General features: G+C 39.0%; 2 protein-coding genes across 3 annotated transcripts in view; one reads left to right on the top strand and one right to left on the bottom strand.

Moving 5' to 3' along the window:
• ap1m3 (adaptor related protein complex 1 subunit mu 3) overlaps positions 1-8,617 on the top strand; it is a 32,604-nt gene extending 23,987 nt beyond the window's left edge. Inside the window, 3 exon segments of the mRNA XM_034081388.2 lie at positions 850-975; positions 1,244-1,319; positions 8,476-8,617. Of these exon segments, the coding sequence (XP_033937279.1) occupies positions 850-975; positions 1,244-1,319; positions 8,476-8,498 (225 nt within the window). The 3' untranslated portion in view covers positions 8,499-8,617.
• Positions 8,618-12,463: 3,846 nt separating this feature from the next.
• Positions 12,464-13,613, bottom strand: part of LOC117445957 (transmembrane protein 125) — a 22,101-nt gene continuing 20,951 nt past the window's right edge. For both annotated transcript variants that reach the window (XM_034081920.1, XM_034081919.1), the window contains one exon: positions 12,464-13,613. This exon is cut by the window's right edge and continues 1,254 nt beyond it. The gene's annotated coding sequence lies outside the window, so the exon portion shown is untranslated.

Below are 13,613 nucleotides of genomic sequence, written 5' to 3'. Positions count from 1 at the left end.
TTGTGATTCACTTCCTGTGAGAGCACATAGAGCTTTTAGAAATAACTGCAATTGCCTTCAGCTATTTCATAATCATGATTTGTCATTTTATTATTTATACTATTATGCAAACAATTAATATTTATTTTATCAGCTGTAGGAAAGAGATAAGGTTTCCACAGCAACCTTATAACGACAAGTAGAAGAAAAGTTCTCTGCCAGAACACTTTTGTTTATTTTCAAGAAAGAGTTTCTTTATTTGTTTTCATCTGAGCTTTTTATTGTGGCGAGACTCAGCTATAAAAAGATGATGTCCCAAACAACATCAACATTATCATCATGTGATGGCATCTTGTGGGTTGTTTGTTATTGTTGCTAGGTTACTCTCAATAAAGCTGATAATAAGACAACGCCCATACTACATTACCTGATAAAAAAATATAACAGATTTAATTGTTTTATTCTTGCATATTTAGTAATAAATCCTTGATTTGAAACCAAATGCCATGCCTTAAAGTCAGTATGGTGACTGATTTGCAACAAACCAAACCCTTAACAGCGTCAGGGCTTGAATAATATTTGACAATGGCTGGTATAAGGAATGATTAACCTGTTTCTTGTGCTTATATCCTGGAAAAGTCTGGCATCTATCTTAATTCCCATAAATGGACTACTGATTCACCTTTTATTGACATGGAAGTTGACTCACATTGCAATGAATATAACATGTATTTTGTTTTAGAAGAGGAAATGACTCCTCAAACAAAACCATTTTATCTGCAAGGCTTATTGAACAGTATCACTCTAATTGCTGTCTCTGTGTGACCAGATACAGCTTTGTGTTTTTGTTCTCTGTATTTGCACATGTAGGGTGGTAAGGAGTATATGATGCGTGCGCACTTTGAGCTGCCCAGTGTGGACAGTGGTGAGCTGGAGGCAAAGATACCAATCACAGTTAACTTTGAGATTCCTTATTTCACCGTGTCTGGGATTCAGGTGGGTCCCTTTATTAACATCCATTACACAATTATTTATTTCATTATGTTTTTAACTTCACAATGTTTCTTAACCTATTTTAGAAATATTAGTCCTTCAGTTTGTCTCTAAGAATAAAATAACCATATTCAGAAATAAACTGTTTTTAATGCACATTAATAATTATTATATGCAAGGACAGACTCATTAAAACATACAACACTATGTTGGTGGTTGTTTGTGAGTGAATAAGTGAAATAACTATATTTAACCTGTGTGTGTTGCCTAGGTGCGTTACCTTAAGATTATAGAGAAGAGCGGTTACCAGGCATTACCATGGGTGCGCTACATCACACAAAGTGGAGGTGAGAACAAACACACTGAAATATTCTCACACTTTCAATAACCACACACATTTAGAATTTGTATATCTGACTGTGGGGAGGTTATTTTATATCTAAGGTAACACAACGTCTGGGATTGGGGCGTTGAAAAGTTGGCAGTCCGTTGCCTAAATCTTCTGAGAAAATGTATAAAGAGTTTAACACTAAAAAATAACTAATCTCCCTAATCTGGACTCTGTGAGTGTTTTTCGAACATATTTCCTTAACAAGGGAACTTTCCTCAGATAAGAGTGAGTACATCAACAAATATTGACCTAAGCACTTTCACAGGGAAGAATACCATCACAAAAATATAGATAAGATGTATTACACCTAACTTTAATACGGAATTTCCAGTCGCCACACCGTGTACTATTCATGTTCTCCATTTTAGCTGTTTTGCCTTTTTTCATTTTTAAAGCACGATAGTTTCAAACACATTAGCAAATCACCTGAGGTTAAATAAGACATCTTCCTTGAAAGAGCAGTGTCAGTCTTTCTGCATTACTATTCAGTGTTTGGCCTAAAAGTGAACCCAGCTGTATAACATCCATCATATCCATTACCTGGCTCTATCACCATGAGCCATGGACCCGGGGGCTTTGAATGACAGCACGCAGGATGTTAAGGAGAGACATTTTACAAGCCCGTAAGCTTCTGGTGTAAAATGCTTTATTTCTCAGTCGTTTTAATTTGAACAGAGATAGAGAGAAAGTTATTCTAGCAAAGTTATCACTCGAGAACTGCAGATTCAGTTGCTGCCCTGGGAATGAACCCCTCTGCATCTTTCAAACCCAAGTGTGATACCAAGAGAGACAAGCGCCAAGAGAGGTTTCAGTGTTTGTGAGCTTTAAAGGTCACCTATTATGCCAAATCCACTTTTTCATGTCTTTAATACATACACATGTGTCCCCTCTGTGTAAAGAGATTCTGAAAGTTTCAGGAACAAAGACCCCCTCTCTTTTTGTCCTGATCCATTTATATAAAAACCTGTCTGAAAATGAGCTGATCAGATGTTGGCCACTTTATGATGTCTTACCGATGGTTTGGCTTGTGTAAACATTAGCCAATAACCATCTTATCACCTGAATCTCCTCCTAGAGAACCATTGTGTTCTTTTTAACCAAATATCTCACAGAGGGGTGTGGGGAGGGGCTCCTTATTTTCATCTAAAGGTCCTTACACACCAAACTGACACCAAAGAACACGTCCCGACGGAATGTCACCTCAACTCTCCTGCGTCTTGGCCATGTTTCGCACTGGAACACACCGCAAAGACTTCAGCCAACGGCCAAGTTGCACGTACGAACTGCGCATGCGTGAGTGGCAATAACTCTCCTTACCAGCAGGCGGAGGTAGTGTGTATTCGTCATTCAAGAGAGGCAACGACCGGAAGACAGACTGCGTGATAACCGAGAGAAGAAGAACAGACTGCGTGATATAAACAAACAACAAATAGCGTGCGTTTTACATTTTCACTCTACAGCGAGAAGCTCATGGGGCTTTCCCGAACCTGTGTCGAGAGCTGGAGTTAAATGAAATCTCAGATTTGCCTTCTTAATAGTTTGTTTGGGTCCCTCACTTCCGTTTTCCTTCTCATGCACTGATTCGCTAGCTGAACAGCCAGTCAGAGTGATTTACCGACAGCCTCCGACGGAAGGTGTCGGCACGGCTGAAAAGATACGACGGGCGGCACACACCAAGACACACCAATCTGAGTAGGGCGCCACGACACTCATCGACGGCCCGACATCTATCGATGGCCGAAATCGACTTGGTGTGTAAGGGACTCAATGTAAGAAACACAGAATCAGCACTTTTGAAACAGGGCTGAAACAGAGCGGTTTATGGGATGCTTCAAGGCATGATCTGTTTGGTATTTCGAGCCAAACACTTCAGAGACATGTTTTGTATATATCTGAGACCGATAATATATTGATGAAAAACTGTATAATAGGGGACCTTTTTAAGGATTGTATTACCCTTCTTACTTGAGATTTTACCTTGAAAAATGGTTTATCTACATCTGTTTCTTAAACACATGATTACTATTGGGACTGATCAAGATTGAAGATACCGTTTATTGATGGGACTGCAGGCACATCCTTCTTACTATCAAACTACATGTAGTTTCATTAAGGGATAAATGGAAATGAAGATATAATCCCAACAACTCCACTGGAGCATTGCCAGAAATCTTTTACCTTTCATATCTACCATACGGCCATCAAATGAACCTGCCTCTATAACATCCATCTATAACAGACACCTGGATGTGTCTGGTGTGAGTCGCAGGCTGCCGGAGGTTGAATGATGCCACAAAGTGCCAGGAAGCTCCCAGGGTAGCGCTCAGGAAATGCCAAGGTTACTATTTCCGTGCTGTAACATCATCAAAGAATAGACAGACAGAGAGACAAAGGAAGGAGGAGGAGGAGGACAGGAGATGAGTTCAAGCGAGAGAAAGAAGAGTGAGGAAGTCGGAGAGAACGCTATCACCTTTCTCTTATTGTTACCATCAGCAACATGGGGAGGAAGGGGGGATGAGACAGTGCTGCTCACATTTCACATGAGGACACACTCACACTGATTAAACAACCCTGATACTGTATACTCACTGTGCTGAAGTATTAATGAGTGATGAACAGACATTTAGTGGTCCTACTGTACAGCAGACTGTGAGTGGTCAGAATATGATCAGGCAGCATCTCACTGCAGCTGATCTTTGATACTGGCAGTGGCCCCTCATGCTGATGTGGTTCTTACAGTATGTCCTGACATTTTAATATAAACTTAAGAAGTAATTAACGTGTGAAATGTTATAGTTAACATGCCCTTTTTGGATTGGGGATTCACTCATAATTTACAGTAATGTTTCATTACTGTACTTGGACAAAAGTATGTAGACACCCAAACATGTGATTGTGAAACATCTTGTTTTAAAACAATGGACTTAAACATGCAGCTGATGAGGACTCCACACTTTCTACAAACTTACTGAACGACTGATTCGATCCTATTAACAAAAAGCAAAAAACACATCGCTGAGTGTAGAAACTGAGGTTGGATGTTGAGGCCTGGCTCTAGAGGTTGTTTTCAGCTTTTGCATGTCTACAAACCTCTGTTCTGCTGCTTGACACAAATGTATGACCTTACCGCAGCACATTGTCTCTTGACTTGCTGTTTTATCAAGTTGCTATAAGGCTAATGGGATTTTTGTGTGTGTTCAAACCTGTAAAAAACCTATAAATAAGATTATTAATTTAAAGCGACAACACTGTCAAGTAGGCTGATGTTTTACATGTTGTGTTCTTTAATAATAAGGAAATAATGTGTATGAAGGGGTTTTCAATAAAGATAAAGCAATAGACAAATAAAGTCTGCGCGCCCTATTGGTTATCATTAGTCAATCATAAACAAAGACAAATTCTGCCTTGATGCAGCTGATCTATTCTTTATACGTGTTCTTTAATATTCACTCTAGCTAGTTTCGGAAGGCTTCACCATCAATCAGAAAAGTTAAGACAACAAAGAAAGTTTTAAAATAGTCTTAAGACCAGCATTTGTGGCTGATTGATCTGCTGAAGTAGGATGTGCATTAAGATATTAGGCGAGGAAAGATCAGATTGCCCTGGGTTTGCAATTCCCCGCCTCTCTTAAGCCCTAAAGACACAGCATTGTCATATCCTGATTGGCAAAGATGGGAAATGCAGCAAGCTGCTCTCAATCGTTTTTTTGGAGTGTGCAACAAGTGATCTGATTAAGCCTTCAATCAATTTCGGCATTCAGCTTAAAGCAGGGAAAATGACTACAGCTACCAACTCATTAGCGGTAACACTTTATGGTAAGGGTACATGAATCATCATGAATTCATGCATGAAAAAGCATGAATTCATTCATGTAGTACTTCATGAACTATCAGTAATTTATAAGGATTAATAGTATCTCATGCATGACTTAATGCAGGAACAATACCTTAATTAATGCATCAACTAAGGGATCTCAATCATCATGACTTCTGAGTTATTAATGATGTTCATGTCTTCTTCATATAGCTCTGCAGTTAAAGTGACAGGCCAAAACACTGACCAGTCACAGCAATTCCAAGTGTTGTAATCATGATTAACTAAGCATTATTTTGTCATTACTTCATCATGTTTGTGCCCCTTCAAATAAAGTCAGCCCTTATGTCTATGTAGGCATCATGTATTTGGCAATATCCACGTCCTCCCTAAAGTAGGCCTCCTAATCTTGTGTCTTTGCCGAATTGTTTTACTGCTTTCTTATGTGACATATGTGAAAATGTGATCTTGTTGGCTTTGGATTATAAATTAAAGTTTGTTAATATTATGAATGAGTTATCTGTAATTGTTTGTGAGCTTTAAGATAATACTGTATTATACATAAAAAAAGTCTTAACTATCTAATTGATAATTGAAATGAAGTCCAAAGTTATGATCTAATTTGCATTTGTACTATTGCCAAATACATGATGCCTAAATAGACATAAGGGCTGACTTTATTTGAGGGATCACAAAGATGATTGATGCATGAGCACCAAATGGTTAATAAAGGTGATTTCACATAGGCCATAAATCACATGTTATTTATCAGTGTAAACAACGGAACAGGTCACCACTTTATTTGAAGGGGCACAAACATGATGAAGTAATGACAAAATAATGCTTAGTTAATCATGATTACAACACTTGGAATTGCTGTGACTGGTCAGCTTTTTGGCCTGTCACTTTAACTGCAGATCTACACTGAACAAAAATATAAATGCAACACTTTTGTTTTTGCTCCCATTTTTCATGAGATGAACTCAAAGATCTAAAACATGTTCTATATACACAAAATAACCATTTCTCTCAAATATTGTTAACAAATCTGAAATAATCTGTGATAGTGAGCACTTCTCCTTTGCCGAGATAATCCATCCCACCTCACAGGTGTGGCATATCAAGATGCTGATTAGACAGCATGATTATTGCACAGGTGTGCCTTAGGCTGGCCACAATAAAAGGCCACTCTGAAATGTTCAGTTTTATCACACAGCACAATGCCACAGATGTCGCAAGTTTTGAGGGAGCGTGCAATTGGCATGCTGAGAGCAGAAATGTCCACCAGAGCTGTTGCCCGTGAATTGAATGTTCATTTCTCTACCATAAGCCGTCTCCAAAGGCGTTTCAGAGAATTTGGCAGTACATCCAACCGGCCTCACAACCGCAGACCACGTGTAACCACACCAGCCCAGGACCTCCACATCCAGCATGTTCACCTCCAAGATCGTCTGTGACCAGCCACTCGGACAGCTGCTGCAACAATCGGTTTGCATAACCAAAGAATTTCTGCACAAACTGTCAGAAACCGTCTCAGGGAAGCTCATCTGCATGCTCGTCGTCCTCATCGGGGTCTCGACCTGACTCCGGTTCGTCGTCGTAACCGACTTGAGTGGGCAAATGCTCACATTCGATGGCGTCTGGCACGTTGGAGAGGTGTTCTCTTCACGGATGAATCCCGGTTTTCACTGTTCAGGGCAGATGGCAGACAGCGTGTGTGGCGTTGTGTGGGTGAGCGGTTTTCTGATGTCAATGTTGTGAATCGAGTTGCCCATGGTGGTGGTGGGGTTATGGTATGGGCAGGCGTATGTTATGGACGACGAACACAGGTGCATTTTATTGATGGCATTGTGAATGCACAGAGATACCGTGACGAGATCCTGAGGCCCATTGTTGTGCCATTCATCCACGACCATCACCTCATGTTGCAGCATGATAATGCACGGCCCCATGTTGCAAGGATCTGTACACAATTCCTGGAGGCTGAAAACATACCAGTTCTTGCATGGCCAGCATACTCACCGGACATGTCACCCATTGAGCATGTTTGGGATGCTCTGGATCAGCGTATACGACAGCGTGTTCCAGTTCCTGCCAATATCCAGCAACTTCGCACAGCCATTGAAGAGGAGTGGACCAACATTCCACAGGCCACAATCAACAACCTGATCAACTCTATGCGAAGGAGATGTGTTGCACTGCGTGAGGCAAATGGTGGTCACACCAGATACTGACTGGTTTTCGGACCCCCCCAATAAAGCAAAACTGCACGTTTCAGAGTGGCCTTTTATTGTGGCCAACCTAAGACACACCTGTGCAATAATCATGCTGTCTAATCAGCATCTTGATATGCCACACCTGTGAGGTGGGATGGATTATCTCGGCAAAGGAGAAGTGCTCACTATCACAGATTTGTTCAGATTTGTGAACAATATTTGAGAGAAATGGTTATTTTGTGTATATAGAACATGTTTTAGATCTTTGAGTTCATCTCATGAAAAATGGGAGCAAAAACAAAAGTGTTGCATTTATATTTTTGTTCAGTGTATATGAAGAAGACATGAACATCATTAATAACTCAGAAGTCATGATGATTGAGATCCCTTAGTTGATGCATTAATTAAGGTATTGTTCCTTCATCAAGTCATGCATGAGATACTATTAATCCTAGTACATTACTGATAGTTCATGAGTACTACATGAAGGAATTCATGCTTATTCATGCATGAATTCATGATGATTAATGTACCCTTACCATAAAGTGTTACCAAATTAGCAATAGTTTGCTTGCTGCATTAAAATGTCCCCTATTTGGAACCAAAGGTGCCCACTTTAAAAAAAAAAAAAAAACTGCCAGCCCCCAAAAGTACACAATATGTGTAACAGGGTTGGCCACTCGTTAGCCAACCTATACCTCTATACGTTAGCATACCTATATGCAACATAATAACTTAATAAATATTAAAATATAGGTACCATGTGACCTAATATTTTCATCGTCATAACTACACTGTTATGTTCGTATGACCAATAAAAGCCTTGAACCTTGGACCTTGAACATGCATTATAATAAATGTGTTTTTAGAAAGCCTAGACTGAGACTGTATAGAATTAAATATCTATCTTAGAAAGGAATGTGGTAAATTGATAATGTGATTTAGTGCATTGCCACTACGGTTACTATTCTTGCAAATCTTGTTTAGAGATGTAATGGGGCTCATATTGGCAGTGATGGGATGTGCAGGAGTGATGAGGGGATGAGAGCTCTGTTAATGCTCCGCTGTTACATTTCTTGGCAGATTACCAGCTCCGGACAAACTAAAGGGCACAGATGCTGCTAGACGAATGGATATTTTCTCCCTCTGTCTGTCTTCCTCTCTCCTCTCCTCTCCTCTCCTCTCCTCTCCTCTCCTCGCCTCTCCTCGCCTCTCCTCGCCTCTCCTCGCCTCTCTCTGTTCCTCCGGCTCCCTGTCTGCCATATACAGCAGAGGACAAGCACAGGAGGACACATGAAACTGGTCCCCAGCCTGCACAGAAACAAGACATCATCCCTTCCTATAAGACTTTTTAAACTGAGACGGGAAATGCTGTTGCATCACCTCTGACCTCTGATTTTTCTAAGGGCTTCTCAGGACTCCAGCAAAATGTTTTATTATGTGAATAATGAGCTGACACTGTCTGGTTCTGGCAAGCTCTCGATTCATCACTTTTAAGGCTATCCCTCAAGGTTAATTTAGAGCACAATTTGGGGAGGAATCTAAAATAAATCCTCAGAGATAACATTTTAAATAATAATAAAAGAAATACAATTTGGAGCGTTATCTTTTTTCTTGTCCTTGGCCACTCAGATGTGTAGCTTTTATAACAGCCAAAACCAAAATATAGTGTACAGCCAATATACAGGAACTATGATGACTCATTGTTCATTTATTTCTCAAAGGGACAGAGTACTTCACGTGTCTATAAATCTAAAGTGTGCCATCCTGCCAGATTTGTATTGTTTTTCTGTAGAGAAGGTTGTTCCATGCTTCTTTAACTGCAAGGGTTATTCTCCTTCATGTGTTTTGTCCTTGCTTTATAGTCCAGGAGTGCATTATAACTCTGTTATTAATCTTCACCCCTCTCAGAGGCATATTCTTTTCCCGGAACCTTAATATCACATATTCATCGCCTTAAAAAAACGTCTATGTATCATCACCTTTAGCACTGTGAACCTAATCCCCAGTGAAGTGAAACTAACACCAGCGACCAGATCAATGATTAATAAGGCACAATATTGTCAGAGGCATTGGCAGAGTAACACAATACCATCAACGTGCTCTCATGGGGCCTGTAACCTTGTCCTTGTGCTCGCAATCAGCTTGCCGCTTTGAGGCAGGGACTGAAGGAATGAGCATGGTGCAGAATTTTTCTGTCATCTGTTGTTTATACTGTACTAGTTAGTCCCCTGTGGAAACTGTTTGAAGGGCAAAGCAGGGGACAGGGAGGCGCAGAACAAAGGTAAAATAACCTGCGGCAACTTCTTTACAGAATCTGAGAATATAGCTTACATGTTGAGGTAATTGTTTTTCCATGACCCTTTTTTTCCCCAATATATATTCAGTATGTTGGCCTCTGCAGCCCCATCAACTTTTTTAAAGTGGTGTGTGGTGTGATTCACTCCCTCTGTTATGCATGCATTGCACCACATCAGTTCAGCTGCTCTGCAAACAGCAAAAAGGGTCCTGTGTGGATTTATTGCATCTCTGTGACGGAGCCTTCTTTTACAACCATTCCATTTTATTGTGGGGACATTTTTTCTGCAACTAATGAGGATTCTCAATAAGTGTGTGTTTTAATGTGTTCACTTTCATTTATCTAACTACTATTTGTCATTGGGAAACAAAGGGATATATTTGGAAATAAAACGTTTTTTTTTATCTTGTTTTGGAATATTGTGGTTTTTTTAAGAGTCTTTTGTAATGAACATCTGACTGTGTTCAATAAATGTTTAGATTTATACATTTACTAAGCCTAAACCTATGGCAGAATAATGTCGGTTAAACTTAAACTCAGCTTTGACATGGAAAAACTGAAAAATATCAGGTATATTTGTACTCATTTTAATCACACTTCATATACTGAAGATATACTGTCTCTTGGAAAATAATATAACACGTTTCATAGCAGAAGACATTTTGCTCTGGATTCAATTGTTTCTAATACTTTCCCTGTCTTGGCCTGACATAAAAATCTCTAAATCCGCTCAGCCCTTCCGCCCCCTGCGCTCTGTTATGCTTGGATACACAACCTGTCATTGCTACCTTATATTGTGGGTCAAAGACAGATTCATGTAAGAAAGGATTACAGGATTTCTGTGTGTTGTAAAACAGCAGTGTGAATCTTTTCGTTTTTCTGTGGGTGTGTGTGTTATAGAGAGATTGGTGCTAGTCCACACCAGGCCCTGCAGGCTGCTGCTTTGTGCATTGTGCCTCCAGTTTGCTGTCCGACATCACTCCAACAATGTGTAACTGTGTGACCCCTTTTGTCTCAAGGCAATAGGCTGTGCGCATGTGAAGGCAGATAAAGAGGTGTGACACACACACGCACACACACACAATGCAGAACCTTTTTACTGAGGTTCTTAAGGAAGGCGATGTGAGTAGTGACTCAAAGGCTTTAGAAACATTTTATAAACACCGATGACCTTCATTTATCACTGTGCACAGTATTTCTCAATAGTGGGACCTTTATGCTTTGAAAGTGAGCGTTTCAACTCTACTGGAGACAAATAAGATTCAATAAAAACAATGCAGCAATGTCAGCATACTGTACATTCACATCATTTTGTGAAAGACAATGAAGAATAATGACATCCCAGTTCAAACTTTTGCAAGTGCCTTGAAATGTTATAACTCCCCCCAAGAGTTATTTACCCTTTTCTGCTTTGTGAGGAATTATAATGACCAGTTATCTGAGCCAATAATATCTACTACATCAAAAGTGCTAGCAGGACCTTTTTCATCCCCAAGTTCACCCTCATAATTAAATGAAAAAGAAATGTGTAAACCAAAAGTGCTTTGAGCTAAATGCAAATTGATCCAAATAGAAAAAATGAGCACCACTTTCTTTCACTGAAGTGCTTCAAGAATTCAAATTAACTGAATTATGCCTCATTAAAAACATACCAATATGACTTGATGTCAAATGTTGCTGCTGACCCTGACCCTGTTTCTTTTCTTAATGTTGCCCTTGATTTAGAACCATCTTGTCACAGAGTCCCACATTCCTGAAAGTAGGCCTATGTCACATTTTCACAAAATTGGTAGAAAAACGGCCTCCAAACTTTGTCAAAACTGGTTCAAACTAATGTTACTTTTACATTTCAAAGCTGTGCTAAGGACTTATTTAGCCACAACGCGGCAAAATATCAAGCGGACTGATTCGCAGTCTAATACCATTTTACTAATTTGTTAGAAAAAAACTTCATTAGGACACTTTTATGTCATCTTATTCATTTCAAGTCCATTGCAACTTGCCCTAGAATGCACCCAGGACAGTCAAAAGGAAAATAAAAGCCTACTGTAGCTAGTTAGCTGCTAGGGAGCTTGTATGAATTGGCTCACTAGCTAGTTAGCTTGTACTTTTGACCTTGCCTTGTCTTGCATGTGCCCAAGAGACTCTTTTGGGCATCTGTTGACCCAGGGCTTGGAACAACTGCCCTGAAGTTCCTATTGGACAGGGTCTGGAATGGACCTCATACTCTTTAGTTTTCGAAAATGCTACTTTTAAAAAATAAATAATTAAATGACTCAGGAAATACATGTAGTTCCTCCTTTAATGAATGACTGTCCGCTGCTTGTGTTCTGCAGCGTGAATCTCGATTTGTCATAAACATCTCTTTTTGAAATGATAAGCATTCACAATGACAAACTGTCTTTATGAGCCTCTGCCATTACTTGTCCATACAACACACATTGGCTTTTATATAAAATACAGTTTCTGATAGAAGTCCAGAAGCTATTCAATCTCAATCTGATTGGGTATCCAAACAATTCTGAGGAAAAAAGGGGATCTTAAGCTTTCTTGGCATCCCGTTGGTGATGGCTATGGTGGTGTGTACACTGGAAGAGGTTTATGGCTAAAGATGTTTACCAAAAAGGATAAATGGGAGCAAGATATTGGTGAATCTGAATGTCTTCAGCACAATGAATAACAATGTTACATTCAAAGTAGTAATTTGATTCAGTGTCCATTTTTTTGAAACATAGATTAAAGCAAGTTTGGGGAAAACAAGGTGCTGCAAGATTAACATTCCAGACTTTAATACAAAAAACATAAATAATCGATTCACATTCTTAAGTGCTGTGATATGTTATTATAATACAATCATGTTCTTGTGTAGGTTACAGGCAGACAAATAAGCATGTATTATGTCTAATGATAATTAAACTTGAGCCTCACTGACAGATTCACCATCCTCAGATAATTCAAATTTGTCAGCTGAATACTTTCATATATATCGGAGTAATTGGTTGGTGCCAAAGTCACAAAGAATAATTATATATTTAAATATATTTTAGATTTCTTTATATATATATATATATATATATATTAAAAATACTCACTCATTCTGAATATTCCAATTTAATTGTAGCTTTCAGCTGCTGCTGTTATCTATTATCATACAATAATTGAGGTGGTAGTGTTTGGTTGTGTGCAAAAGAAAATGTCTTGAACAAATACATGTGTATAGCATACAGAATATTAAATGTGCATTAGTTCAATTTGTATATGAACCTTCAACCATTTCCTTGAGTCAACTTTGAAAAAGTGTCCTTAGCTTTATCTTTGTAGTCTTAGAACTTTTTGTATGGACACCATTTGGGAGAAAAGCTTATACAAACCAAATGACCCATTACATTGAAGTCTACAGTCACACCACATGCCTTCGTTTTCAATTTCAGACTGCTGAACAAACCAGATAACAATAACATCAACAGACTTCTTTTCTGTTTGTGAACCAGCAATTCTCCCTTAAATGTGTTTGTGTGCTTTTCATTTGACTGAATATCCCTAAATATCACGTCAAATATCACGTCAAATATCAAACTTATTTTCCATGTTTTCCAACATGTTGGCATTTGACCTAAGTGAGTGGAGTTTTTACAGAACATGAATAAATTGCTGATTTAGAATGTCAGACTCACATGATAAATACATCTCAAAACATCTAAATGTGAACCTCAACACAAGTTGAGAAAAATCATCTGAATTGGGAGATTTCCAGCTTCACATCGAGCATAGCCATGCAGTCATTATTCTGTGTGTTATCCCTCAACCCTTTCTCTGGCTCTGTGAATGAGATTTGATTGCTTATTGCAAACTTTTTACCAATATGTATCAAAAAGTAAAACCTATATTGCCTCATACACAGTCTTATCGGCTAGTGACAAAG

The sequence above is a fragment of the Pseudochaenichthys georgianus genome, chromosome 4 (assembly GCF_902827115.2).
Source record: "Pseudochaenichthys georgianus chromosome 4, fPseGeo1.2, whole genome shotgun sequence".
Lineage (NCBI taxonomy): Eukaryota > Metazoa > Chordata > Actinopteri > Perciformes > Channichthyidae > Pseudochaenichthys > Pseudochaenichthys georgianus.
Note: the sequence above shows the minus strand (reverse complement) of the source record. Positions and strands in the feature narration are given on the sequence as shown.